Source organism: Oreochromis niloticus, linkage group LG7 (genome assembly GCF_001858045.2).
Source record: "Oreochromis niloticus isolate F11D_XX linkage group LG7, O_niloticus_UMD_NMBU, whole genome shotgun sequence".
In the NCBI taxonomy this organism is placed as follows: Eukaryota; Metazoa; Chordata; class Actinopteri; order Cichliformes; family Cichlidae; genus Oreochromis; species Oreochromis niloticus.
This window is the reverse complement of record NC_031972.2, coordinates 6,939,264-6,963,239: the sequence shown is the minus strand read 5'-3', so window position 1 is coordinate 6,963,239 and position 23,976 is coordinate 6,939,264. Positions and strand designations below refer to the sequence as shown.

The window sequence follows — 23,976 nt, the reverse complement described above, 5'->3', positions numbered from 1 at the left end:
ACTCGGACTAACTCGGCATGTTTGTGTGCCAGTGTGTGTTTGTCCCAAACTGTGGAGATTTATCTCTGTGTGTCCTGGGCTTCACTGATTGCATCTCTGAGTGTTTATGTTTGTTCCCACTCATCCGTGCATCTGTGCACACTTTCACAGCATGCTGCACATGTTGTGTGTGTACTGGTGAAGTGTATAATGTTCTATATGTGCTGTGAGTGTATATGTATGGTGATTGTGAAGGTGTCTTTGTGCAAAGATGTGTTTCTGTTATTTTAATTTTGAATGCAGACAATATTAGACATTCCAGTTATTATAATGCAATAGAACTGAGCCCACGAACTGCAGCATCCAAAATGATCAAACTGCTAAATTAACACTTATTTGTCAAATGCTGAATATGACATCCTTAATCAAGGGAGCAATTATTGCAAGGTTGTTGTATTTAACTTTTCTAGTTTTTGCTAGTAATGGCAAAAAACACCCAAATCAAACCTGTGAAATTGAAAATCTTGCACTCAGAAATCCTTCTTGAGTTAAAGTTCTGAAGTGTTATATAAGTTCCCTGTGAGGTGGAATTACCATCATAAATCATAAGATTCAAAACTAAGTTTTGAAAGCTATGGTCTTGAAATTTCTATGCTAAATTGCTATGCTAAATAGCACACTTTCCTGGTTTCATTTATCCTGTTAAAACTCTGTCTGATGGGGTGACCCGATGGTTGATTGTCTAGGGCGCACACCACTTTCTAAAAAATGCTCTCAGCAGCTGACTCTCTGCTCAACCTTTGCTGCATGGCATTGCCCTGCCTGCTTTAAAAAAAACACACTTTTCTAGTCTGTCTCTGCTCCATCTCTTTAATGAAAGGCAAAGTGCTAAAAAATATCTTAAAAAAAGAAAACCTGTCAGATGTACCAGAGTTCAAAGCTGGAACTGAAGATTCAAGCATCTCTGAAAAGTCAGTTAAAAGAGCGAGTATTTCACGCTTGTAAAGTTTCAGATCTTTGAAGATGCATCTTTATAGCACTGCAAATATTCTAAGTTAGGGAAGGAGAGAAATTTTAACCAGGGCCAGAGGAAAAGCCTAAGCAATTTAATAAATATATGTTTGTCAGTTGGTTTCTTTTTTTTAAAAAAACCCCAAACTTCTTAACTGTTCAGAAATGAAAGTAAAACCAGTATTGTGTAGGTATTACTTGTGTCCTCACCGCCGGCAGGAGCTACCTTGGATCATGGGGTTCTGTGGTTTTCTTTACATCACAACTGTGGATGTTCATTTTTTTATGGGATCTGGAACCACACATTAATCATATATTATTTTCTTGTTTTAATGTAAAATATTACTTTTTATAAAATTATTGTGTTATTGGATTTGAAATAAATTTAGTAAAATGTTAGTTCACATTTTACTCGAGTAAGTAAAAAACTGGGGTACTGTAAAATGTTAATAAAAACAGAATGCAATAATACACATAATAGAAGATAGAAATGATATCAAATGTTTAATGATACCAACACATCCTTAAAACTTAGGACGGGGCTTTGTTTTCCACTGTGTAGCATCCCCTCTCCTTTTAACAACAGTCTGTACACATTAACTGAGGAGATCCGCTGCTGGACTGAAGATCTGGACTGTAAAAAAGCCAATTTTTCACCTGGACTCTTCTACTATCAACCCAGTATGTGGCTTAGCATTGTCTTGCTGAATTATGAAATACCTTCCCTGAAAAAAACACATTTTTAGATGGGAGCGCATGTTTCTTTAAAACCTGTATATATCTTTCAGCATTGATGTCTTTCCAGATGTGCAAGCTGCCAGTTCCATAGTCAGTAATGCATTCCCACACAATCAGATATAAGTTTTGAACTGAGTGCTGGTAACAAGTTGGATGGTCATTTTCCTATTTAATCGGAAAACATGGCATTCATGTTTCCAACAACAAAATTCAAATTTCATTTTTTCTGCTCGTCTTTACATCTGTGAAATTCATGCCAATGCTCTATTACACCCTATCATTTTACTGGCCTCTTGCTAGCTAGCATAGCTAGTTGCCCAGGTGCCCAATTTTTTTGCGACATGTTGCTGCCATCATTTTCAAAACAAGCTAATATTTTTCATGAAATAATAACATATCTCAGTTTAATTTTTCAGGTTAATTTTGATGTGTTATGGGTTTATGAGATCTGCAAGTCACTGCATTCTTTTTATTTACATCTTACATAGCATCCCAGTTTTATTTGGAATTATGGCTATACATCAAAAATGTAATAAAGTTCTGTCCTTGTGTATGCGTTTGTGTGTCCTGTGATAGTACAATGTTCTCCACTGCTGACCTCTGTGCCTGATCCTGCTGTGGAGGCCTGCCCATTTCATTAGCATGTGGGAGCAGTGAGCCTGGCTTTAGAGGCAATATCCCTGTCAGCAGATTAATCTAATACCTCACCACGCACACGCACATGCACACACACACACGCGCACACACACACACACACACACACACACGTGTATATACACATATGCACAAAAAACACATGGAGGGACAGAGGACAATATGCGCTGTGTAAGTTGAAAGAAATATCCCAATGCACAGGATACAGATACAAAGATGCACGTCCAGCTGAGCCTAATAATTTTTGACATGCTCACAGATACACATATGCACATACAAGTACGCATCTAATATCTCGGCTCGCCCACGACCTACTTTTCCTAACCCTGCTTTGCTTTTTGGCAACAACATGCAAGCTGCAAGTGAGGAGAAACACTAACAGAGCTGAAGCTGAACAGTCCGGTTCAGGTCACTTTCAGGGTGCTCAGTTCAGGGTTAGCCATTCATGCAAAACTTAAGGTTTCATTGAGTTAAAGTCAAGGACTGATTTTGTAAAGTTTACCGATTTCACTTGTGCTATAGAAGAATACTTCCATATAACTTTAGATCAAGTCTGTGCGATTAACCAGACATTTGTCAGCTGATATGAATTCACTTGGGCAAAGAGGCGGTGATCTATGTAACTTTCTCACTCAGACAGTGTGAGACTGCATTTTAGCTTTGGAAGAGATACAGGAACTAATAACAGATCAATACTAGCATCATTTTATTTGTCTTAGGCAGGCAGGATAATATAGACATGCCATCCTATATGGTCGTTTTACATCCTCTCAAAGAGCAGTATAGAATTATTTAGGTTAGACTGTACTGTATGGTGGTTGCTTCTTGCAGTCTGTAGCACTCCATACTGTGCCAAGCTGTGTGTAAAGCATATACTTTTATTTTGAAGGGTCATACAGGTTGTTATTGCCTTGAATTATTGGCTTTGCTGGTCCCACTTTTGTCAGTTACACTGTACCACTTTATTTTATTGGTGTTTACTTGTGTAATGATTCCAAACAATTTCTGGTGTTTTCTAGAAAGAGCAGTGCAGTGTGTATAAACACGTAAAACATAAAAAAACAAGAAAATTTTTAATAGGAATGTACTGAAGCACATTTTCAGCAAGTTGTCTGGTGGCACACTGGGTTAACTAGTGCAAGTTTATCATCTAATAATTTTTATTGAATAGTTAGTACAGCTGATAACTGATGTGCATTGACAACATCATCCATGGTAGGATCAATTGTACTCTTAAAATTTCCCTCAAAAGAGGGAACTCATCAAAGCAATATTCTAATAAATTAAGGTCATACAACCGTAGTTAATACCTTCGTACTGCATCTATGAAGCATCTATTTTATTTATTTTTTTGTTCAAAATAGAAACGCTGATCTCCAAGTCTTCATTCTGAATTATGGACTGGGCTGTGCCACTTCTCTTTCTATTATCCTGCTTGTGAATGAAGTGGAACAAACCACTGTATGAAATCTTCAGGTTTTCTTGGGCAATTTCCTACAGGGAATACCCATTATTTCTTAAAACATGTCTGATTGATTTAAACAAAAAGCTGCTTTTTTAGGAGCATTTTAAGACTGTAATCAGACTCAAATTGTAGTTTTATCATGAAAAACTTGCATTAAGTTAGATTTTTTTTAAAAAGAGAGACTGATCCCAAACTTTTTTTTAAAGCAATATTTTAACTGCAAGAACTTTGCTGGTAAAGTGAGATCCACGGTGTATTAGAGATAAATGGGAAAGAGTATTTTTGAACAGGGCAGCTGTAGCGAGACAGGAACTAAATGGAGTGTCTTTGAAAGATGCAAGTCATAACACGGGTGTTTTAATACTAGTTGTAGATATTCATCTATACAACTGTCACGCTAGAGGCTGTTTTGAGAAAAGTGAATGTTTGACAATTACAAAATAAACAGATGACATATGGGTAGCCTTAACATTGATAATAGGTTATGAAATACCCAAGAACCCCGCGGTGCTACATTTGGCTACACACGAGGGCTGAGGAAAGGTACCTTGTCTTAGTTGCAACAGAAGAGGCAGTCTTGAGCAAAGTGGGAGTAACTGTCTGGACATTACTGATGAAATAAATGATGTGGAAAGACACACAAAAAAGTGGACTCCCTAGAAAACCCATTGCAATTGCAATTTAAAAACTATTATATGTGTAATAGTGATAATAGTTTCTAATAAAAGTTTCTGTAAAGTGTCCTTCACATATACTTTTTAGTGTTTCTTCTTGAATATTCTGAAAAACTGTGGAATATAGATTTACAGAAGTCTATGAGGTCAGCTGTAGACACACTAAAACATTTGGTTGCATGCCTGGGGTACTGGATCCTCCCAAGTGGTCCTACGATGAGCCTAGAGGGCATAAGATGTGTGTTTTTGTGGTCCATAACAATGTATTTCTGCAACTGCTAGTCACTTTTAGTTTAAACCACCTTGTACTTAATATTTAATTCAGGATTAACTTTTTGTCATTTGGCACTATTATTTTTAGTGCTAGCAAAACTGTCAAACATGGTTACATTAGCCTCAACTGTAAATGCACTGCTAATTAGCAAATGTTAGGTTTCTAATTCAGAAGCCTAATATGCTAAATGTTTATAAATGTAGTTTGAGGCTTGTGAACATAGCTATAACTGTTGATGCTGTGTCACAAGCACATATTGCTTAATCCAAAGGGCTCTCAAGTCCAAATGAATCAGTCAATTGGAATGTAACCAACTGGTATTTTATTTCACTGGAAACATTATTTCACAATGGTAAAGCAAGAGTGTGTAAGAGGGATTAGGGATCAGTCAGGCCTGTGTTTTCATACCACAACAAGCTGTATTGTATATAAGTAGATGGGTTTTTTTGGAAGTTTCTTAGCACATTATTAAGAAATTTCTTGGGATGCACTGATACATGGGTCAAATATCAGTAATGGCTGATATAGGCCTTATTGACTGATATTAGCAGGTAAGATAGTATTTACTGATAACAAAGGCAGATACATATCTGTTGTGTTAAATTTTCAGACTTCGTTGACTTGATACAAAGGATAAAAATCTTCAAAAATAAAGAAACTGAAAAATAACATCAGTTTCAGCTTTGGCTGTTGTTTTAAGCACCGCTATCAGCCTGGAATTTAACACTCTGCTTATCTGTAGAAATTATGGATCTGTAAAAACTTTAAAAATATCAACAAATATAGTATTTAGTGCACTGTATGTTTAAGTTCTTACTCAGTTGCATTAATAAGCTACCAGTGACTCACCTTTGTTGTATACACATGCATCACTACCAGCAGGAACAAGAAATTGGTTTATGTAATTAGTACATCATAAGATCTTCCTCTCTTCCCCTGGTGCCCTTTAGTCTTCTGGTCCAGCCTCCTGTGCTGCTGTTCCTGTTGGCAGTGACTCACCAGTTTCTTTACACAGACAAAGTCCTCCTGCTGGCCATCCGGGAGGGCGGCCTGCAGACTCAGAAAGTGTCAGTTTTTATGAGCCGCCTTGTAGGCAGCGGCAGTCAGATGGGAAAATTTGAGTTGCTGAAGTCAATGAGTAACTGTCTTCCTTCCTGTTAGCAGTGACCTCAAGCAAGGCACTTCACCCCAGCTGCTTATACTTTTCATACTGAGCTGCTCCCAATTTATGCGTGCAGCAGTAAGACTGTGTGTTTGTCACCGAGGTTTTGATTACTGACAAGTTTTTCACATGGTTCAAGTATGAGATGCAAGAACTAATCCTAATCCTTGTCCTATTTTAGGATGGGACAAGCACTCATACGGTTACCATGGAGATGACGGACACTCCTTCTGCTCCTCCGGGACCGGCCAACCATACGGGCCAACATTCACCACGGGTGATGTAATTGGCTGCTGCGTCAACCTCATTAACAACACTTGCTTTTACACCAAAAATGGCATCAGTTTAGGTTGGTGTACATGTTAAGATCATTTTATTTTAAATTAATTGATAGAAAGTCATTTAGCATCAACTGGAACCAACGTGTGCGTACGTTCTTAACTCTAACTCGGTTTGTCTTTCTGTCCTGTAGGTGTTGCCTTCACAGACCTCCCCGTAAGTATTCATTATAGCCATGTCTTCCCATCATAATCCTTCAGCACTTTCCTTTTATTAATAAGCCCAATTTTAATCACCTCACTTTTTGTTTTGTGTAAGTGATATCAACTGTGCAGCTGCCCATCTAATTGCAGTTTATTTTGCCATTTGGGGTCAGAAACCCTTTCTGTTTTTTGGGTCCATTGGCTGATATAACTGGAATGTTTCAAAAAAGAAAAAAAAATGTTTTACTGGACAGATTGGTTTAAGACTAGACTACAGTCTCCACAGTTCAAAGTAGCTGTACACACAGAAACCAAACAGTATCTAACCCAAGCAGCCTTCATCTGAGTGCTGATGTTAGTTTCATATCCTGTTAGTGGGTTGTTTTTTTGTTTTTCGCAAAAACCAACAAACAGCTGTTTATCCAGTGACTTTTGTCTAGTATGGAACCCGAGGTATTCAATAACAAAAGTGCTTTTCATGACATTTGATTTTGGGACAACCCAAAATCAAGTGTATGTATTTTTACCCATCTAGATCATTTTGGTGTGAGTTACTCAGTTAGGAAGTTTTTAATTTTCTAGAACAGATTTGCACTTCGTGGTCTTTAATGCACAAAAATACATTTGGGGAACTCTGCATTAATGTTTCTTTTCAAAAACTGTGACCAAGTTACATCAAAAGTCCACAGACTTTGTTTTGAGCAGTTTCATGTAAGAACTATTTCGATTGTTTACAGCCACTAAAATACAGAAGTGTGCAGCTAGTTAGCATTAAAGCTCTGCCAAGAGAGACACCATCAGTGTTTACATCCTGTCACAATTTAACTAGCATGAACAGCTCATCACACATCACAGAGTTGGTGGGTATACAACCCCAGTTCCAAAACAGATGGGACGTGGTGTAAAATGCAAATAAATATAAAATGCAGTAAAGTGAAAATCACATAAACCCATATTTTATTCACAGCACAACATTTAAAACATTTGAAATGTTTAAATTGACAAAATGCACCATTTTGAATTTGATGGGAGAAACACATCTCAAAAAGTTTGACAGGGCCATGTTTCCCATTGCGTGGCATCCCTTCTTCTTTTAACAACAGTCTGAAAACACCTGAGAGGAGGAATATTGTCCCAATCTTGTCTGATGTAGCATTCAGGGTACTCAAAAGTCCTGGATCTTCTCTGTTGATTTTTTTCTATTCACCAAATGTTTTCAGTTTTTGAAAGGTTGATACTAAAGACAGGCCACTACACAGTTTCAACATTGTTCCTTGCGTACAAAGATTTCTCCAGATTCCTTTTGATATATTGTCATTCACAGTCTTTGGAATTTTACATTGACGAACATTATTCTGAAAATATTCCTTTCATTTTATACCCAGTCATGTTACTGACTTCATGCCAATTAATCAAATTATTTGGAGCTTTTTAGTTTTAGTACTACTTACATTTCCAACCTTTTCTTGTCCCATCCCAACTTTCAAAATTAGCTGTTATTTTTCTTGAAATAATGAAATGTCTGCCTTTAAACATTTATATGTTTTCTATTTTCTATTGTGAATAAAATATGGGTTTATGAGATTTGCAAATCATTGAATTTTGTTGCACAGCATCCCAAACTTTTTTGAATTTGTGGTGGTATTCTGACACCATTATTAGAAATCATTGCTGTTAATATGATCACCAACAACTGTAGAAGTGTAGATATGCTAGAAAATAGGGGAAAATATAATAAGTTCCCCTTCAGGCTTTGTTTTTTGAAGTGTTTGATGCAACATTCTAATTTAGTCATTTTTTAAATAATATGTAAATATTAATGTTGCTCAGTGCCAAATCAGTTCTATTTACTATTTTACATTTCTACCAGCCCAACCTGTACCCCACTGTGGGGCTTCAGACCCCCGGTGAGATCGTAGACGCCAACTTTGGCCAGCAGCCATTTGTCTTCGACATTGAGGACTACATGAGCGAATGGCGGGCCAAGATCCACGGCATGATCGCTCGCTTTCCCATAGGCGAGCGGCTGGGGGAGTGGCAGGCCGTCCTACAGAAGTAAGATTCAGCTCTAACTCCTTGAGACACACACACACACACACACACACACACACACACACACACACACACACACACACACACACACACACACACACACACACACACTCACACACTGTAATACTTCATCTCAAAGCCATACAAATGACAGCAGCAATGTTGTGCAGGATGGTGGTAGAAAAAATATTGGAAAAATACCAGTAGCATATCTAGAGTGGAGGAGGCCCAGTGGATAAAAACATATTGTGTTTCCTTTTAAGAGAGCTCGTCTCTCTGGAGTCATTAGCACTTTTAATGATATCATGTAATATTTCCCCTCAGTTGAGTTCATATTTAACAGGAAGTAGCCACAAAGTTGTTTTCTTCTTGAAAACAAAATGAAATGTTTCTTATTCTGACAATGAATAGCGAATCAGCCCACTAAGTTTTGTGTGTGCATATCTTATTTCCTTAACCATCGAGCTCCATTGTTATTCTAAAACTGTTAAATACACACCACAGAGCCACACTGATATCACTGAATGTTTCTTTGGCACGTCATCCTACGTACATTCTCCTTCTTGTGAAAAAAAAATACCACTAGAGAAACAATCTCTAAAACACTTTTTTCCCCTATTTTATTGATATTTGCTAAAAGCAACGCTGGCCAGCTGCTTTATTACGTTTCTAAACCTGTATGAAACAGTGAAAATACAACATGTATGTATAAATATTTATCTTGACTCTGGACAGATGTTCTCAAGCTGTATGCCACAGTCACAAAGTTCTAAAGACACCAAGACTATTCTGTCCATATTCACATTGCCTTTCTTGGTGTAAACGTCGTACAGATGAAATATTTCTAATTTGATATTTTCAGAGAAAGATAAATGTGATGTAAAAATCTTAAAGTTAGTGAGGAAGAATCAGAAGGAAGTTTTTTTTTTATTATATACCTTTTTTTTTCTAGTATGGTGTCCAGCTACTTGGTGCACCATGGGTACTGTGCCACTGCAACAGCCTTTGCCAGAGCTACAGAGACCATGATACAAGAGGACCAGACATCTATAAAGAACAGACAGAGTGAGTGCACAAAGCAGTGTGTGCTCAAAGGGAATCATTAGATTTTTCTCTATTATATTAGAGGGTGTGGGGTGTTACTTGTCTCTGTTGATGTATTGGCCTCTTTCAAATGTTTGTTTTGAAAGCTTGAATTCTCCAGATGTTGAGTATATTGTAAAAACCATTTTGCTTTTCATCTAATAGGAATACAGAAGCTAGTGCTGGCAGGACGGGTTGGTGAGGCCATAGAAGCAACTCAGCAGCTTTATCCCGGCCTGTTAGAACGCAACCCTAATCTACTATTCATGTTGAAGTAAGTCTGTTGTAAAGCGTAGCCTCAAAGGCAAGCATGAATTTGCCGCCACAGCTATTATGGATGTAAAATTTGCTTGATATTTAAATAGCTAATTGTCCAGTGAATGCCAGTAACACTGATATAAACTGGCCTCTAGGTGTCGCCAGTTTGTGGAGATGGTGAACGGTACAGACAGCGAGGTTCGCTGCTTGACTATTCGCTCCCCAAAGTCCCAGGACAGTTACCCCGGCTCACCGTGCCTCAGCCCCCACCACGGAGCCAGCAACACACACTTGCACACCGGAGGTACGTCACACAAACAGGACTGGCTTTCCCTCTCCCTTTAAGTTTATTTATAGGTCTTTGTTTCCCCTCCTACTTTACTCACTACCAGGTTCAGACAGCCCCACCTGTAGTAACGGGGTGACTCCCCCGAACAACTCAAAGAGCCACAGCAGCAGCGGCAGCATCAAATACCCCAGCGCGTCCTCCTCCGCCTCTTCCTCCTCCTCCTCCTCCCCTTCATCCATCAACTACTCTGAGTCCAATTCCTCCGATTCCACCAAGAGCCAGCCGCACAGCGCCAACAGCACCCAGGAAACCAGGTGAGAAGCCCTGACAGCTTGTTTTACAGCTGATACATGTAGACCTGGATCTGTACTGTGGAGCAAGTTGAGCATGCCGAGGATATCTTTCCATTATCTCGTTGCACTTACCCTAACTTTTGGAATCCAGCTAAGTGGTTATAAACTCGATAATTCAGGGATACCAAATCTAGCTGCGAGTTTGCTTACATGCAAGTCAAAGTCAAGCACTTTAAGTGCTTTGACTTGAAAAACATGATATTAATTTAAGCACATTTAAATCCAAGAAAGAAAGGAGGCAAGAATGTAGACGCTGTGCATTTATAGCCTTATCAGTATCACGGCTCTGTCATTAGGAAACAGGAAGATTGGACTGTAATTACAGCTGTGTATTCCATTAAATTAACTTGTTGCTGGGGCACCCAACAGCTTGCTTGTTAAGGCTGTCATCACACCTTAAAAAAACTTAATATGCTATTTAAATGAACAGTGGCTTGTAAGACAGTGTCAGCCTTATTCTTTTAGCTGCAACCCTTTAAACGGTCTGAGAGCAAGTACAGAATAAATATAAAAGCATAATTTAAACCATTAGGTAAGCTTACTTGCAAATGTTATATAAGGTCAACAAGTAAAAGGCTTAGCCGGCCTGTTTGACGACTGCAGCGCTTGCAGAAAAATTAAATCGCTTGCAGCCAGAAGGAGGAAAAAGCAAAGACCTAAGAATCTATATTTCTTATTAATGTTCGTCAGAGAAACACAGACATTAGAAAATCTCTAGAAAGTATAGACTATGTGCATAACATTGTCTGGGGAATCATCTTGGAATGGTGATGTTATTTTCTACAGATTAACTGGTCAGTATGCATTTGTTTAGAGTTGTCGTTCTTGAATGTAACCTAGTCTGAAGCAAGTTAGGTGTCCAGCTGGATTAAAAATGGCAATGATAAGAAGTGAACCAACCAAAACCACAGTTATGAGGCCAAATTGAGGTGATGCAAGTTGTTATTTTTGGTCTGCTGACAGTTGATCGTTCAGTGATAGCAGGGGATGTTTCTCTTCATTTAATTTTAGGCATAAATATGTAGATAACATAAGCTAATAAAGGTGTTAATGGGTGCAGAATATTTGTTCAGATGCCCCAAATGAGGTGTTTGGCACTGGGGTGTGTGTTAGTAAAGATTGCATGTAAAGATTTTTAAATAGTTCATTATTGTAGTACTACCCAGGACTAAAATGTTCCTTTATATTGTCTTTTACACTTTGTGTGTGTGAGCAGTGACAGTGAGATGGAGATCGAAGCAGAGCACTACACCAACGGCGTTGTTGAGGGCTCCTCGGCGCGGATCATGAACGGAACCTACAAACATGAAGAGATCCTTCAGCCAGACGACAACAGCATTGGCAATGGAGTCACAGGTACACGAAGAACACACATGTGCACTCTATCACACTCCTGAAAATGTCTTGGACTTTTCACTGCCTCTAGCCTTTATATTTCCTCTTGCTTTAGACTTGATCCACCTTTCTTCAGGATGTTTTTACAGTGTGTTTGTGTGTGTTTCTCCACCAGATGAGGTTTGTAGTCACAGCAGACAGCTTTGTGGTGGGAACCAAGCAGCCACAGAGAGGATGATCCAGTTTGGACGGGAGCTGCAGGCGCTCAACGAACAGCTGTGTCAGGAGTACGGCAAGAATGCCACGCACAAGAAGATGTTACAGGTACACACACATTGCACTGCACATGGGCTCGAGCTCAACAAACAGCTATGATGCCAAACAACAGATGTGATCCAAGGAGTGGGCTGAGGAGATTTGTTTCTGCTGGCACCAGTTAAAGTCCTGGTTATACTATTCTGTGCACGCTGCAGGAATTGGACGGACTTATGATTTAGGATGTGCTGTTGTAAAACAGATAAAGTCAAAGTTATTTCTGACAAGCGGTAGTTTCCAATGTACAGGAAGATGCTAAATCAGTCAAACTTTATTTGTAGGGCACTTCATCTTTACAGTTTAAAGTGGTTTACAGGTGACTGACAAGAATTTAAAGAAACACAAATAAAAATGGTGAAAGTAAATCAAAAACATTTAATTAAAAAGACCAGAGTAAACCATTATCCCTGGATTTTTTTTTTTAGATATGTGACATTTTTTCATTGTTCAAGTTTTAAAACAAACATTTTTCCAGTATCATTTGATCATTTTGTATTGATATTATCATACTTCTTTTTAAAACATCAAAATAGGGTTATGTATGTATTGAAATTATGTGCTGGGATGCTGTTTTGGCATTCTCATTTTTGTCCACCAGGGGGCAGAAATGTAGGCCTGACACATTCATGGTATACCATTAAATACCCACTTGCATACTCAGCAGGCAACATTATCATGTCATCACCCTCATTAAAGTAAGAATACTTAGAATAGCATTATTAACTTGTTTGTATTATTTATATTATGATCACTCATTAGGTTATCCACGTTTTAGCGTTTGTGGACAGGTGAATATTTGAAACAAAAAATGAAAAGAGCCTGATTAGGATAGATTAAGGCACCTGTTCTCTTTTTGTCTAACTCTAAGTGTTACAGTAGTTTTCTGTCAGTATAAAAGGATAAAGACATGAAAGGAAAGACTATAAAATGACTAAACGCAGGACAGTAGCTCTTAGAACTTGTCCTCATAATTTATACTGGCCAAACAGTTGTGTCTCGTTAGCTGGTGCCCAGAATGTTAATGAATACTTTGTAGCTTTAGGGCCATTAAGGAAATCCCAAGATGGAGAGTGTTCTGCACTGCAGGGATTCAGCTGTGTTGTATTCACAAAGGCTTTGCGTGTGTGTGTGTTTGTGTGTGTGTGTCTCTCGCTGTGTCTCTGTGTAGGATGCATTCAGCCTGCTAGCGTACTCAGATCCCTGGAACTGCCCCGTGGGCCAGCAGTTAGACCCTACGCAGAGAGAGTCACTCTGCTCTGCCCTCAACAGCGCCATACTGGGTAAAGAGCAAAGCACAAACATATTCTGTGGGTTACGCTCATACATACAAAACTGTGCAAAGAAAAGACAAATATGAAATTAGAATAGTAACATTGTTTTGTACGACTTGCCTCAGTTTTTCGGGTGTTTTGGCAGGTTGTTGTTCCTTGAGATTACCTGTGAGCTTATGACTTTCTGTCTTCTTCAACTTAGCGATGATAATATCAGAGCTCTGAAGAGGCCAGTGCTGGTATTTAGACCAGTAAATTGCCCACACAACATAGTAAACTATTCATTCTCTCTTGAAAATGTATGAATGTGCCAAACCTCCAAGTTCTAACATTTGACAAGCTTTAAACTGTACAGCTCTGCTACTTTGGAGAAATACAAGAATGTTTTTATATTTTATATATTTTATAAAGTAAGTTTTCTTTTATTCAACAAATAATATGTTTAGCTCCTGCAGAATTACTTTTAGTGTTTGATTTACATGATGGAGAAGACTTTTACACAGTGCCGTATGTGCTCAAACTTTTTAAGAGAACACCTTCATTCTGTTTTTGCCAAAAATTTTTACTTCGAAATCAAGGAAAGCATCAACAGATGGTATTATAAAGTCTCGTGGTCATCTAATTCATTTGATGTTACAAAGATTGCTTTTTGTCTTTTCCTTTTTTCTTTTTTACAAGAATTAAATCAACATTGTTGCTTTTGTTGCTGCAGTTACATATGCAACTCCAACAAGATCAACAGAATAAGGATTTTCTGTTGAATATAAGAATAGAAATACAAAAAAATGTCCTTCATTTTTATAGAATATTGTTATCAAACACCATTCAAAGCCAAGCACAGAGGTTTATGGCTAGAAACCTTTCAATAGACAGATTGCGGTACGGCAACATTTTCAGGGTTTGCTTGACATCTTGAATACACATAAAGGGGAAGCGAGCAATGTTTTTATTAAAGATAAATTAAAAGGGTTAAAGAAAGTTGTTTTTAAAAATTATAAAAGATATTATGCTAAAACATTAGCATGTTAGCTAAATGAGCATGTAAACAAACCAGATTGTGTGGTGGTGGTTGTATCTTTAACAGGGCTCAGCATTCATACAAGCATTCAGTGAATCAAAAGGACATATGGTTAAATTACATTTACTTTAAACAATGACTAAACTAAGCTTTTGGACTATATAATATAAGACAGAGGAACCAGAAAGCCAACACAGTCAGTGTATCGCTTGTACCAAGGTTATTATGCTTAAAGCTAGGCGTGATAAAACATTTTAATTAACTAAATTAAAAAATAGAAACTAGACTTTTGAAAACAAAAAAACAAAAACCTAGAACTAACTGAAACAACATTTTGAACTTGGAAAATGAACTAAAATGAAATGGAAAATATAGAAGAAACACCCTAAAATGCTTTCAGAAAGTTCTGTTATTATATTTATTATATATTTATTATATATTTATTATATTTGATTACTTTCTTTGTGATTCTTTGTGTTTTTCTTCTTCAGAGTCACAAAATCTGCCTAAACAGCCTCCGCTGATGCTAGCGCTCGGTCAGGCCACAGAGTGTGTTCAGCTCATGGCCCGAGTCCGGTCCGGTTCCTGCTCCTTCGCCAGAGTAGACAACTTTTTGCACTAGCCCAGGTCCAGGTGTGTAAATTCATATTCAGGAGCATTCATCCTTTTGTGAGGGGGGCATTGTAAATAAGCTTAGGCTATAAATCCTGTAATTATATGAGGTCTGAAACGGGGCACTGAATATGACTCATAGTAAGGTTTACATGGTGACTGGCATGTTTGTGTCTTGAAGGTATGGATGGAGTATGACCTTCATCTCCATCTGTTATTGTCTGTAATTACAGCTAATGTGCACACATGCCTCAAATGGGAAAAAAAAAAAGGATAAAATGCTCTCCTGCTGTATTTCTATCAATCATGCTACATTCATTTCATTACCCCACATCTCTCCCACAGGTTATTGTTAAGTAGCACTGAGAGAAGACATGTCCAGCAGGTAGTTGTCATGGCAACGGAGGAAGGAGCGTTGGTGCATTTGGCTGTCCATCAGACCGAGCCAGCAGCACAGGCAAGAGGGGCAGAGGAGAGAGAGAGAGAAAAGAAAGGTTCCTTTTAATTTAGTATTATAAAATAAATAAATGTGTGACACTATTTAAAGATAATTATTATTCTGTTCATCTAGCCTTTTTTTTTCTTTTGTTTTTTAGTTCTTTTGTGTCAGTTTGTTGTGCTCATCCTGGAACAAAGAAATTGTAAACCTCCTTCTGATTCTTCCCTTCTGTTTTAACGGGTGGATTTCTTCTCCCTGCTGTCAGTATTGTTGTTCTTGTTCACCATATCACAGACCACAATACCCAAAAGCTGGTTTCCACAGTCATCCTGACGCCTGTAGGCCTTTTTTTTTTCCAATTAGACACGGAGGAAAAAAATATGCACTTTGTATCTTGAAATACAGAAGGGTTCAACCTCGCCAGGAAAAATGCCTCATAGCCCCCAAATTATTCCAGATAGAAAATAAAAATTTACTGGACAAAGCTTTCCAAGTCATGCTCTAATATATCTTTGTGAGCTAACAATTTATTACCCAAAGAATAGGAGACTTCCTTAAAACTTTACCCATGTAAAAGGGAAAAAAAACATAATTGAAGGTCCTCTGTAGCTGCGAACGCTGCCGGGAGAGAGGGTGATGACAAGAGACTACAGTGGAATATTAGAGGTGTTGGAGCCTTGATTTTACCGTAACAACCACAACGTCGACCAATCAGCGATGTGGTTGCAGGTGGCAAAGCTCGGCAAGAGCTGCACCGACAACATCCACCTTCAGGACCAAGTCTTACACTATTTTAATGGCCACCTTGATGCCAGTATTGAGGAAATCAGTATCAAACTCAGCCTAACAAGCGCTGTGTGTGTGTGTGTGTGTGTGTGTGTGTGTGTGTGTGTGTGTGTGTGTGTGTGTGTATTCAGGGCACTCCCCCTGAGATTTAATTACTGCTGCCCTTTTTTTTTCTTTGCCATCCTCCACAACCTGACCTTCTGTGTGCATGTGCTGTTGCAAACACTGTTTCAGGAAAAAAAGGAAAACCATTTTCCGAACACATATGTGTAGTTTTTTAGGGAGCACTGTGTGATCTTTCGTTTTGATTTTAAAGATTGTGAAAACCAGTTCTGGTTGTTGGGAAAGTTTCTCTCTTTTTGCCTTACACAGAGCCCTTTAGGTTTGTAAAACAGTCACAGAGTTCTTTTCAATATGTACAGTAACATGATGGTAAAACAGTCATTTTACCCTTGAGGCTAGCTGCTGGCCACAATGAGATTTATGTACCAGTAAAGACAGTGCTCAGGTCCGCTACTTCCTGTTTTGGTGTCAGGTTAAACCTGCCAACAGTCCTGTTTTTACAACATTTCCCTCATACTTAAAGCTGCATTATAAGGTTGCTTTGTTTGTCTGAGTATTCTTAGTTGACTGTCTCTCAATTACTATCTACATGCAGTCCACATACTGCACATAATATCAGCCAAAACAGATTCAAGGCGTGTCTATGCAACAGCTTCCTGCAGAGGCAGGATTCCTGTGTTAGCTGTCGCTCCTTTAATGCTTTACCCGTCGACAGAGACGAGAGCACCACTTTAACACACGCTTAAAGAATAACAACCAGGATGTGTGTGACAGGTAGATGCAGTCAATATTAGTGCAGTAGTACAAACACTGCAGATTGAAATAGAACATAAGGATAAGAAGTTTCGTAGGGCAACAAGCCACGATCTGAGGTAGACCGTGGTAGATGTCATACAGTGCATGACATCAACAAATCTCTGGGTGTTTGAGACCAAAATGTTTGTACTGAGTCAGATCAGTACAAACAGAAGTACCAAATACCGCTTCCAGACACGTCTCACTTGGCTTGATATTAAAATTAATTAATAAGATATTACGACTTTAAATTACTCAGTTTTACACGGTCAGTTCACAGTTTTCATGACAGCTTCTGCAGCCTCAGACCTTTTTCCACAGCAGAGACTCTGGGTTATTGTGAGATAAACACAGATGTAATTTGTAAGAAAACAAATTAAACCATTCAGACAAGGCTCCATTTTTGTGTATAATAAAATTGAGCCATCATTAAAACTTGGTTCAAAAGTAACTTTTCTCATGACAACTTAAAATATCTGCTTGGACGAAAAAGGCCTGTTAGGCTTCACCAATATCATCAAGTAAGTTTTGGCTAGTAAAAAACTAGCTAAAGCACTAACTAGCTGTACCTCACCCATCTTTATTTTGTCTGCTAAGGACTTTGTTTGAAACTGCGCAGCTAAAACAAACTAATTCACTAACTGGTGGCTGACGAGGTTGATTCTTTTGAATCAGCCAATCATTTTGCTGCTCCTCAGAAACACACTGTACAGTAACTAGCCTTTGTTTTAGCAAGACCACATGCTACCTGGCTACACGGCCAGCTGGCTCAGCTGCTTTTAAGCTCACATAGCCGAATAGTACAAAACGTTATTTCTAAAAATGTTTCTTAAATGTTTGCAAAAAAAAGACCAAAAAGCCACTGTGTTCCTTTCTGTAACACACATGAGCTAACGTGTTAGCGGGCCTGGGTGAAGTTCAGTCGTCTATGCTTTAATGGCTCTTTTTTTGACTTCATTTTTATTTTACAGGAGCCACACTTGAGTTAGAATATATTTGGAGGTAACGCTGATATTTTTTTCTTTCTTTAGTATTTGGAAAAGCTAAAATGGAAATCTTGAAGGGATTTCACAGGAACTTTTAAACATGTGGATTCAAAGCTTTTTGTTTTCATCAACTCAACTTTCTCAGGTTGATACTGTTTCCACACAACAAAGATGGCAGCCAGTCACAATAGAATAAAACATTAATTGAGTAACTAACCCGTTAATTACTTTCACAATGTTAGCTCTGTAAAGTTGGCTCACGCTGCAGCATTATTCACTTCATTTTTAGTTTTGTGTTTCAAAAGAGAAGACTTTAGTCCCGTGTGTCGGAAGCATTAAGTTTAACTACCACCCCAGTCACATGTGTCATTATTTGGTTTTAATGATAAACATGTTTTCCTCTGTAAACATATGAAATGATTTCTTTTCTACAAAGTGGATGAATATCGTATGACTGATGAAACGTTGTCTCTCTGTCTGCTTTGTCGTGACCTGGCGAGCGGCGTGCTGATCCACCCTGAAGTGTGTATTTCTATTCATAAGAGATTTTCCGTCTAGGTTATGTGGTCAAACCTTTTTAGCTGGTGTTTTGTTTTTGTTTTTCTAAACACCTTCTGCTAATGTAGGATTTATTCTAATAACTACACATACAGACACACCCACAGCATCTGCCTCTGCAGCTGTACAGGACTTCTGTTACACACTATTGAAAGAGAAACCTCTGTTACACACCTGTAGGGGGGGAAAAAAAAATCTCGCTGCTGTCCTGTTGTTTTTGGACTTGGGCTGCATCTCAGCGCTGTTACCACACAGCATTCCCCCATTATCCCCATTATCCAGCCACTGACATGCTCAGTGACCGTTAGAAGGAAAGGAGACGTGAGCAGTTGTAGGAACGAGCCCGAGGCCTCTGAAGCTTCCCGAGAGGCCGGAAAAACTGATTTAGGCGCCGCAGACAAGCTGTGCACAGTTGACTTCTATCATGATTTTGGTTTCAGATTTTGACTTTTGAGTTTTAGGAAAAAAATAAAAATGTTTTAAAAATGTGAAATGAGTTACCCTCTACTTAGCATGACTTGTAAAACCTTTAAAACAATATAAAAAAAAAAGGAAAAATGATAATTACAAAAAAAACTATGTACTGGAACTATGTTAAAAAAAGAAATATGTTTTCTGTTTAATTTTGACAGAATTATTTTTATTAAAATACATCCATAAGCATATGATCGGTGTCCCGTTTTTATTTGGTGTCATTTTGGTTTTTTCTCAGGATATGAGCTCGTTTGTGAGTGAGAGGCAATGATAGCTGTAAACGCTTGTACAAAACATTAATGTTAGTAGAGTATAAGCTAAAAATTTAGACACATCTGCTTATTTAACTATTTTTATCTTATAAATAATAAACTCAGCAAATACTTCATTAGTTAAACCTGTTCAACTGCACTTTATAGCACTTTAATGAACCAACCCAATGGCTTCCTCGTGTCTTCCTACAGCAAAGGTAGGAGAGGGGCTGGCCTCATTAAGAGATTTGATTGGGCAGTCCAGTGTCAATATGAAATGAACCAATGGACTGCTGTCAGGGGCTCCTCAGACTGGCTCATTGACCCAAAAGTGCATCGGCCTACTGGGAAAATCCCTGGCACGCCAGATTATCAGTCCAGGCCTGATCTCAGTGCATTTAGGCCTGTAGGCATAGTCATGCGTTGTTAATGGCTGTAAACAATGTATGCTAAAGAGCATCTATGGGCTCACAACATGTGGAGTGCTAAGCAGATGAGCTACAGAAGCAGAAGACTTTGCATGGTCTCACCCAAACTGAACGCCAGAAGATTGGTAAAAATGTTGTGATGAGTCTCAGGTTTAACATTGAGATGGTGGGGTCATAAACACAGAAGTCTGTTTTCAGCCTGATGGTGTAATCCTATGGGGGATGTTTTCTTGCCAGATTTTGAGCTCCTGATTACTAACTGAGCATTTTTAAATGCCACAGCCTACCTGCCACTGTGACTGCAGGGTCTTCATTTTGTTTTTCAGTCTGGCATCTTTGACTTGTAATTAGAGCAACTATCTCTTCTAAGCAGTATCAGCTTCAGCTACTTCAGGCTCTGAAGCAATGACCATTGAACAGCTCAAAGAGTGAGTCTGGTTTATCTCCCGGTGTAGACAATTTGACTTCATCTATTTCATTCCACTGGTAAGGTCAGCTTATTATTTCCCCGATTATGTAAATATATGCTGTGGTCTTTACATAGAGCTACATCGCCCTCTCCTGGTTCTGCTCACAGTTGGACACCATAAAGCGTGCACCATGCTTGACTTTCAGTCTCAGTGTTTTACACTAAAACTCACTTAATGCATTTCTTTGATTTTAGGTTTCCATATTTAATGAGGAGCACTGCAGAGGATGGATTCATTCAAATGTGGTGCAAGTCAGACTACAACACCTCTTATGAAACGCTTCAAACTATGTTACCATGAATTTGTTTAGATTCATCTGGAATTATTTTTCTTGATCAACTCATTTATAGCCTTTCACATTCTTTGGCTCTCATTCTTATAATAACTTGGATTCGTATAACGCCTTTCAGGAAACCAAAGGTGAAGGACGTTGGACAGGTACTGAGGTGCCCGGGTATTAAGGGATTTATAAGTCAGATAATGATGTGAATGATGTGTGACTTGACCAGGAGCCAATGGAGCTTTATGAGGGTGGGGGTGATATGTTACCAGAGAGTGTGTTAGAAGCCTGGCAGCTGAGTTCTGGACATACTGGAGCCTGTCCAGGGCTTTGCTGGGGATCCCAAACAGGACCCCACTGCAATAATCCAGCTGTGTGGTAACAAAGGCATGGATGAGGGGCTCTGCTACAGAGCCAGTGAGCAATGACTGAAATTAAGAGATGTTCATTAAGTGGGAAAAAAACGCTGCTTTAGTAACAGATTTGAGCCTGGGATTAAAGTGTGGAGTCTAGATCGAAACCCAGGTTGCAAAATTCTGGGGATGGTGAGATGGTGCAACAGTCTGTGTCAGTGAGTAGAGCTCCAGTTTTTCAGAGTAGGGCCCTGAGGGCCACAACCAAGAACTCTGTTTTATTACTGTTGATCTTGAGTAGGTTAGATGACCTATATGTTTTAACTTCATGCAGAAAGTTGACAAGTGATTGGGGAGGAAACTGGGTAGAGGGTTTTGTACTGAGATAAAGTTGTGTGTTGTCAGCATCAGAATCATCACTGGATCAGAAGGGTTCCAAGAACAGGGCCTTGAGGCACATTGTGGCTAACAGTGCTGTTATGTGTTTGGAAACCAGACTGAAATGGTTCATATGTCCACCTTATGGTTGGATATATGTTGATTTAGTTGGGTGGCTGTTTTCCAAGATTTTGCTGAGGAACAAAGGTTGGAGATCAGTCAGTAATTTTTAAGGTCATCAGGGTCCAGGCCTGGCTTCTTGAGGATGGGAGTGACTGAGGCACTTTTAATCTTGGAGGGTACCAATGCTGCTTCCAGGAAAGAGTTGATGTCAACTATAAGGGAGCATAGAGCAGGTAGACTCGGTGGTGTCTGCAATGGGTCCAAAGTACAGGTGGAGGGAATATCATAATACTGCCAAAACGTCTTCTCTGTGTACCATAATATATATAAATGTATGATTAAAGATTAAGTGGTTCCAAACAAGCAGTAAGTGTTTAAGATATTCCACCATGTCACTGTATTTAAGGAGAATATCTCTGAATGCATGGAGAAATCTTCTTTGCTTTCAAATAGCCCCTGTGTTTGGAGAAAGACTTCAGCCTGAACATTATTCAAAGTTATGGCTCAATAATATCTACTGTACCTCATTTTTCTTTATGTGTAAAAATATGTGAGTTAGATGATGGATTGAATAAACTTCTTCTGGTCATTCCCTATAAAGTGCAGAAGCTCTAGGATAAGATAGTCCAGTGGTTCAAAGAAACTCTTGGAAGGCAATACCAAGTTCCTCTGCCTTCAGCTACCATATGGTCACAGCCCTGAAGGGTTATTTTAAAAGAAAATGGCTCATGATTTCTATTTTTAACTTGGAAAACATCATTTTAAGCTTGTAAACATTAAGGACCTTCAATATAGGTTCCTTCTGGATGACTCTACTTGGTTTCCTATAATACAAACCTGCATTTATGGCAAATATGTGGTGGTACAAGCAGTCTACAGATGTTTTTTATAATTAGGTCACATTGTTTTACAGTCTTTGAACAGCAGAGGGCAGAGGAAGGCTGGGGAATGCCTTATGCATGATCAGATCATATTTTACTCAGTTCATGCAGTAGCCCTTTTAAATAAAAACAAAGACAGTTGCAGGTGAGATGTTTGATTTTATGTTCTCCTGTGGAAGATATTTTTCATAATCACAAGAGGCATTTGTTTTAACCCAGACTACCTACAGTATGCGTCATAGCTGGCTTAAAGCACCAAAAACAAAGAAAGAAACAACAACATATAAAAAGGTAAGTGTAGTGCTCATTAGCTCAGGTGATTAAAATATGGTCAAAATAATCATTATATGGAGTGTTTTAAAAGATGTTTACTTCATAAAAATGTCACTTAGATTCCTGAGGGGTGAAACACAACTGATGTGTTGTTCCAGCGTGACTTAATGTTTTTTTGTAACACGAGCCAGTCTGTGTACTCTGAAGCTGGAGAGCCAGCGAAACAGACACGCTGTTGGGTCTCAAAATATTCAACTAAGCTTTAAAACCAACCAAACTTTTATTTAACTATTTTCTATCAGTATTTCATCTCTTCTCACTACATGTTGATTTAGATTATTGTGTGTTGAGGCTTTTAAATCTACAAGAATTGAATACAAATAATTTTTTTTTCAGTAGCTGTTAGGTCAAGGCTGGTTAAGGAGTGGGTGCATTTGGTTCCCTCTTGTAAAGAGTAGCGTCCTTGCAGCAGAACAGAATAGAAATATGTAAACAAGTGTAAATTTTGCTTTGGTACACTTCACCTTTCTAACCCCACTGATCCGTTTGGCTGCAGGTTTTATATGCAAAAAATATTGTTTGAAATCTGTATAAAGTGATGCACGAAACAACACGTAATGAATAGCAGAAACAAAGTGAAATGAGTACTGAGTGCCGTAAATGGGATTTTGCCAGCCTTGAAGCTGCCTAAGGGGAAATAAAAAGGTCTAAAAAGTGGATGCTGAGGGGTTAAAAAAGAAGCAGTAAACAATAAATGCCTCATCAGAGCACTCCCACGTGTGCGGCTCTCAGAAGCCCCTAGAAGTACGACTCCTGCTTGAGTGACACAGAAATGCATGTTGGTCATCGGGAGGTCAGAGGTTCAAACACATGCTTGGAAATTTCACTCACGGCGCTGTTAAATACCCTTTCTTGTGCAGACCGAGAGCTGAGCCTGTAATTACGAGCGAGGTGAGAGTGGTTCAGCAGTTTCTGGCTGCGCTGCCGCCCGTGAATTTCCAACATCATATATTAGACCCTGGAGGCCTGCAGGCATCCTCGCAACACCGCAAGACCTCTGGCCTTCAGAATTGAAGACACGTTAGTCACCATGGCAACGTGCTATGGCGTTCTCAGAGGGGGTGTAAATATCACAACACCCACTCCTATTGCCCAGTCACTGTAATGCATATTCATAGTCACATGGAAGTCATTAAGGATGTGTTTTATTAGTCCATCCATCCATCCATCCATCCTTTTTGGCTTGACTAAATAGTAATTACTCTGAGGCCAGTCGAAGGATGCAGCCCCCGCCTGCTCTCAGCTAGATTGTAATGGGTTCATAAGCACTGCTGATTGAATTGATTGCCACAGTTGGAGTCTGGCTGAGATGTACAATGGGGTGGAATATGCAGAGCGCGGAACATTAATCAG

The 23,976-nt window shown here is 38.8% G+C and overlaps 1 protein-coding gene across 1 annotated transcript in view; it reads left to right on the top strand.

Moving 5' to 3' along the window:
- Window positions 1–18,732, top strand: part of ranbp10 (RAN binding protein 10) — a 36,196-nt gene extending 17,464 nt beyond the window's left edge. Inside the window, exons 4-15 of the mRNA XM_005449389.4 lie at window positions 6,139–6,306; window positions 6,430–6,452; window positions 8,310–8,494; window positions 9,444–9,556; window positions 9,740–9,848; window positions 9,988–10,136; window positions 10,225–10,435; window positions 11,691–11,830; window positions 11,985–12,133; window positions 13,293–13,404; window positions 14,905–15,046; window positions 15,371–18,732. Coding sequence (XP_005449446.1) covers window positions 6,139–6,306; window positions 6,430–6,452; window positions 8,310–8,494; window positions 9,444–9,556; window positions 9,740–9,848; window positions 9,988–10,136; window positions 10,225–10,435; window positions 11,691–11,830; window positions 11,985–12,133; window positions 13,293–13,404; window positions 14,905–15,035 — 1,490 coding nt within the window. The 3' untranslated portion in view covers window positions 15,036–15,046; window positions 15,371–18,732. The remainder of the gene's footprint in view (window positions 1–6,138; window positions 6,307–6,429; window positions 6,453–8,309; window positions 8,495–9,443; window positions 9,557–9,739; window positions 9,849–9,987; window positions 10,137–10,224; window positions 10,436–11,690; window positions 11,831–11,984; window positions 12,134–13,292; window positions 13,405–14,904; window positions 15,047–15,370) is intronic.
- The last annotated feature ends 5,244 nt before the right edge of the window (window positions 18,733–23,976 follow it).